Genomic DNA, 5,213 nt, shown 5'->3' on the forward strand with positions numbered 1-5,213 from the left:
ACAAATTTACAATGACAGATTCTTTACGAAAAGGGAATGTACCACCGGAACTGACGCGGTGAAAGGTGTTGTTGTTGGTGGTGAGCGCGGTAAACTCGTGTTGTGGACTAAATGGCGTAAATAAAGTTTATGGTGACTGAACATGGACTGCGGCCGAGGGATGTTTTGCCCGTTTTGTGGCAAACACATGAGCAGCTTAACGCGGTTTTGCTTTACGTATGGTCGGTGTTTGGAGTTTCTAAAGGACGCGGACCAGACGGAAACACAGAGGACGTCTTGACAGCCGGACAGTGCTAAGCAAAGTAAGTTATTTTTTATTTTTTTATTTTATTTTTTTAGTGTAGCTAAACGCTAGCTATCTGAGGCCATGTGAATAAAAATTAGTAATGCTAATAATGATTTTTTTGAGCAGCTTATAACTTTCTGTTTTGAAACGGAACTCGTCCATTTCAGCAGAACAACCATGCCCATCGTACAAACAGTTCATGGAGTACAGAAGCTCGAAGTCAAAAGAACGGCAATCTTTTAACTATGGGCCTAAAGAAAGAAAACACGTCCAGGTTAGTTGTACTGACCGTCCTATACAATTTTGCAATGCTCTATATATATATGTATTTGTTTGTATGTGTATATTTATTTTACCTATGTATGCCACTCTGAAAAGCAACTTACTGCTTTTGACCTTGAGATACTCTTCAAACCTGACCTCAGTCCTTCGGGGAGATATCGAAGACTTAAAGAAAGTCAAACCATGGGCTACTGGGCAGACTATCTCCTTGATTGTGAAGGTTTGTTAGTTTATTTGTTTTTTTATAACTAGTTAAGAAAACACATGGCAGTTAAATTTCACATTTATCAGGGTTCAAGCATTTCTGGCCTTTAAGTACATAAGCATCAAAAGACAGTGTTTTATTTAGCAATAACGTAACCACCTAAATCAGAAGGAAAAAAAGACCAAAACTCTTCGAGCTTAAACCCCTAATTATGTATCTGAATTGTTTTTCTTTGCAGAAAGCCAGGCTGCTGTGTCTGTGGAAGGTGTTTTGATGTTTGCTACTAGGCTGTCTTCACTTCCACCATCTGGCTTGGAACCACCGCCAAAAATACAGTTCCTGGACAACTCTGCGTTCCCAATGGCAAATACATGTACAAACTCCTTGAAATTACCACTCCTAGACTCATACATTTTGTTTAAGTCACAAATGGACTTTGGAATTCAAAATAGTCCAGGATTTGGCTGTTTTTAAGCTAAATGATGGATGACCCCTAGAGTTAAGACTCTGAAAATGTTGTTGTTAAAGGTTCACTTTAAAGTGCAGTTGCCAAAATTGTTTTTATAATGTAACAGTATGTGAGCATAATTTTCTCACCGTCAACATTTTGAAAATGTTTTAGATTTGTGACTCTCAAACTGGGATCCCTTTGTGAATCGCTGTTTTAGATAAAGAAACAAGTAGTTCAAGAAGTTTTGTTTTATATACTACAAAAAAATTAATAAATACTTATTACTAATTTTGATTAATTTACTTCACACTTAAAAACAATTAACCTGTAGGTGACAGATTCATAAAAATTGTGTTCAGACAGACAACGGTATTCCACCACTACAAAACCCCTCCCTTTTTGACCATTTCATAGCTGAGCCATTTCTTTTAGTTTCATGTACAGTTCTGATGCAGACTCCCAGTTCTCTGGCTTCTGTAACTGAGTGTGTTCCATAGAAAAGTCCAAGTACTCCTGCATGTTTGGGTCCCCACAAGGAGTCACTGACAGGCTAGCCTCAGGAAGGGCATCCAGTTCAGCCTGTTCAATTTGAAATCCGCAGTCTCTGGAGCCAAACCTATGTTAAATAGAAAACATAAGCATTTTTTTTCATTTAAGCTAAAATGTTAGAATAATACTTTATCTGTGTATTACCAATGTATCACCTGTGTGGTAAGTAGTAGAGTTCATTGGGCACTCCTCCTGGTAGTAATGGGCGATATAAACGATACAAAATTGGCCTACGATAGAGATTCTAATTCTATTGCATTATCGCGATAATGCATGTTTGATGACGCAATCTACCCGCGAAAATTAGAGCAACGAGCTGCAGCCGGCTGCAACGCATCATCTTAAATAAACATGGCTGAAAACGTCAGCGAAACAGAGGAGCTCGTGAAAAAGACTGGTGCAACATCTGTTATTTGGACGTGGTTTGGCTTTAAGCCGTCCGACGAGCAGCAGCAAAATATACTCTGTAGAATGTGTGGGGCATACGTTCCAGCTAAGAGAGGTAACACGACTAATCTGTTCTACCACCTCAAAACTAAACATTTGGAGTATTTTGTATTTGTGCCAAGCCGCAAATACTTCACAGAAACAGAGATGCCAAAATTGTATGCCGAGCTCCGCGAAAATGTTGAAAAAGAGCTGTGTGACTTGAAATACTTTGCTACTACAACGGACCTGTGGTCGAGCCGTATCTCGTATTGGAACCTTGGCAGCCGGTGTTTGCAGACGTCGTACTTCCTCGCTGAACAAACGGCCGAGGAGATCGCACAAGGACTCAAGGAAGCGCTTGAGTCATGGGGTTTTTAAAGAAGAACGCCAAGTTTGCATTACTACTGATAACGGAACGAACGTGGTCAAGGCAGCGTCTCTGAATGATTGGACCAGGCTGCAGTGTTTTGGACACAGGCTGCACCTCGCCATCGGTAGGTTAAAACATTTTGTGCATATGCATAATCTTAATATTTTAATAAATATTTATATATATAAACCCACTTGGTAATATATGAATATTATATGAATTATTTTTGATATATATATATATATATATATATATATATATATATCAAAAATAATTCATATAATATTCATATAATAGTGCAGAATTATATTTTAACATTATACTGTAATATTTGCCTATATTACTGCACAGTAATGTTGCATTTGCGTTTAGAGATGTAGAATTTGCCTCTGATCAGTTGTATACCCAATGCTATTTTAATGTTGCATTTTGTGTTAAGTGATGTTCATTCAATCTTAATCAAGCATTTCAGTAGTTGTAATGATAGTTGTTCAGTGTGTGTGGGGAGAGAGAGAGATTATAGATGAAATTAACTAATATCTTACAAATTTGTCAACAGAAAAAAGTGTGAAAGACCCCCGAATTGACCGTGCTGTTGGCGTATGCAAGAAAATTGTGAGTGCCTTTTCATACTCTTGGAAAAGAAGAAAGGAGTTGAAGAAAGCCCAGGCAGAGCACCATCTTCCCTTTCATCGGCTCATCACATCACAGAAACTTTCTAAAAGGCACTACATTTAGTTTATTTATCTGCAACATTGTGTTGTTTAATTACAGTTTTGCTTTTGCACAATAAATGTTCTCAAAACGACATGCAACGTTTCTTTATTTCTTAAAAAAAAAAAAAAAAAAACCTGTTCTGAAATGGTTCTATTATAATTTATATATCGCAATATATATCGTTATCGCAAGAGGCTGCAATGTATATCGCAATATGGATTTTAGGCCATATCGCCCATCCCTACCTCCTGGACATGCTGCGGTTCTGGAATGGCGAATCCTGTGACTGTTCCACAGTCTCACACACTCATCCAAGTCCTTCTGAATAACATCACCAAAGCAATATCTCAATAGGCACTGATGCTCATGCCTCCCGTTGAAGTATCCAGCTTCTCTAAGGTCTGCAAATAACTCCATCCAGAACTGAGACCTATAGAAATTGATACAAATTGAAGATATATTTATAAGCATATACACATATGTTTGAATAATAAAATCTACACTCCCTCCAGAACTCTGAGATCCGCCAGTGATCTCTTACACCGTTCCTGGCTGGTAGAATGATCTTCCCACTATCCAGAATGCCAACTCCCTAACAACTTTCAAGCGGCTGCTGAAAACCCATCTCTTTCAACACTACTTGACTTTTAAAAAAAAAACAAAAAAAAAAACAAAAAAAACACATTTTTCTACTCTTTTTCCCTTTCTAGCTTGTACTTATTTGAACAATGCCTGTTATATGGTAATTTGAGCACTTCGTAGGTCGTTTTGCTTCTTTAGGACAAATCGCTTGATGTATTCCCCACCTGTAAGTCGCTTTGGATAAAAGCGTCTGCTAAATGAATACATGTAAATGTAAATGTAAAATCAATGGTTAGTCGTAATGAAATGTATGGTCTGCATCTTTTGGTCATTATTCGATTTTCTTTTAGGAACAACTACTTTTCCTGGAGGGCTGTATTTGTTTTACATTTTGTACTGTACTGAAATTTATTGTGCTCGTTTTTTTGTTTTTCATTACTCGTTCCTGAGAAGAAAATGTAATGACCAAAAAATGCAATGACCCTTTATGAAGACCACTCACCTTCCCTTTCTAAATATAGACCACCAGGACTCAATACGCTGGTTATTTATAGATGAGCCGTACATGTGGCTGGATGCGCCAGAGTAGTAGTCACTGTGATGGAGGCGTAGCGTACATTGAATTGCAGCCATTATCCCGTTCTCAGTGCCGCAATCAGTCCTCAGTCTCATGGGGATGACACCGAGGTTTCGCACACATAACATGAAATAGTGAGCAATCACTATTGGGTTATTATTTGTTGGTCCACATTCAAGCCACAGTACTTTACGTGAAAATCCATCTATGCATCCCGATATGGCTAAACCGAATGGCTTAAGTTTATCATAACCATCTGCGTGCCACATATAGTTAGGTCCCAGTGAATGGTAGGTTCTTCTTGTAAACCTTCTGCATGTTCTGCTCTCAAGGAAGGATTAAGCTCCCGGTGCAAATTCATCACATCATCACTCTTCACTTGAAATTTGTACGTTTAAGTACCTGCCACATCGTGTGTTAGCCAAATAGTTGTCCAGGTCCACGAAGTTCCAATCTGATGGCATTACTCACACAGTTTGGAGAGGAATAATCCTTTCTGCGCTAGAACCCGTCTTTGTTCAGTTTACTTTTAAGAGTCCTCAAGCAGATGTTTACACCGTGTAGACTTGACATCATGTCCACGATTACAGCGTACGAGTGGCCCTCGTTAAAATATTGAACACATTGATGCAGTATGTCTGGTGTTTCCGTCTGGTCCGCATCCTTTAGAAACTCCAAACACTGACCACACGTAACGCAAAACCGCGTTAAGCTGCTCATGTGTTTGCCACAAAACAGGCAAAACATCCCTCGGCCACAGTCCAT

The 5,213-nt window shown here is 38.7% G+C and overlaps 1 protein-coding gene and 1 long non-coding RNA gene across 3 annotated transcripts; both read left to right on the forward strand.

The window, feature by feature from the left end:
- LOC127162244 (G2/M phase-specific E3 ubiquitin-protein ligase-like) lies at positions 1–1,515 on the forward strand. Of its 2 annotated transcripts, XR_007827290.1 has the most exons (4): positions 1–302; positions 454–560; positions 665–788; positions 1,012–1,515. XR_007827290.1 is itself a non-coding variant. In XM_051105015.1 (3 exons), exons 1-3 carry the CDS (start codon positions 486–488, stop codon positions 1,245–1,247), a joined length of 435 nt encoding a protein of 144 aa, XP_050960972.1. In that variant the 5' UTR covers positions 1–485; the 3' UTR covers positions 1,248–1,515. The 2 variants fall into 2 exon arrangements, 1 of the variants encoding a protein (XP_050960972.1); XM_051105015.1 differs by having other exon boundaries at positions 1–560.
- Positions 1,516–2,007: 492 nt separating this feature from the next.
- LOC127162456 (uncharacterized) lies at positions 2,008–3,380 on the forward strand. Its single transcript, XR_007827356.1, has 2 exons — positions 2,008–2,696; positions 3,132–3,380. It is a non-coding gene; the product is annotated as an uncharacterized LOC127162456 (long non-coding RNA).
- Positions 3,381–5,213: the final 1,833 nt, after the last annotated feature.

The sequence above is a fragment of the Labeo rohita genome, chromosome 3, assembly GCF_022985175.1.
Source record: "Labeo rohita strain BAU-BD-2019 chromosome 3, IGBB_LRoh.1.0, whole genome shotgun sequence".
NCBI lineage: Eukaryota > Metazoa > Chordata > Actinopteri > Cypriniformes > Cyprinidae > Labeo > Labeo rohita.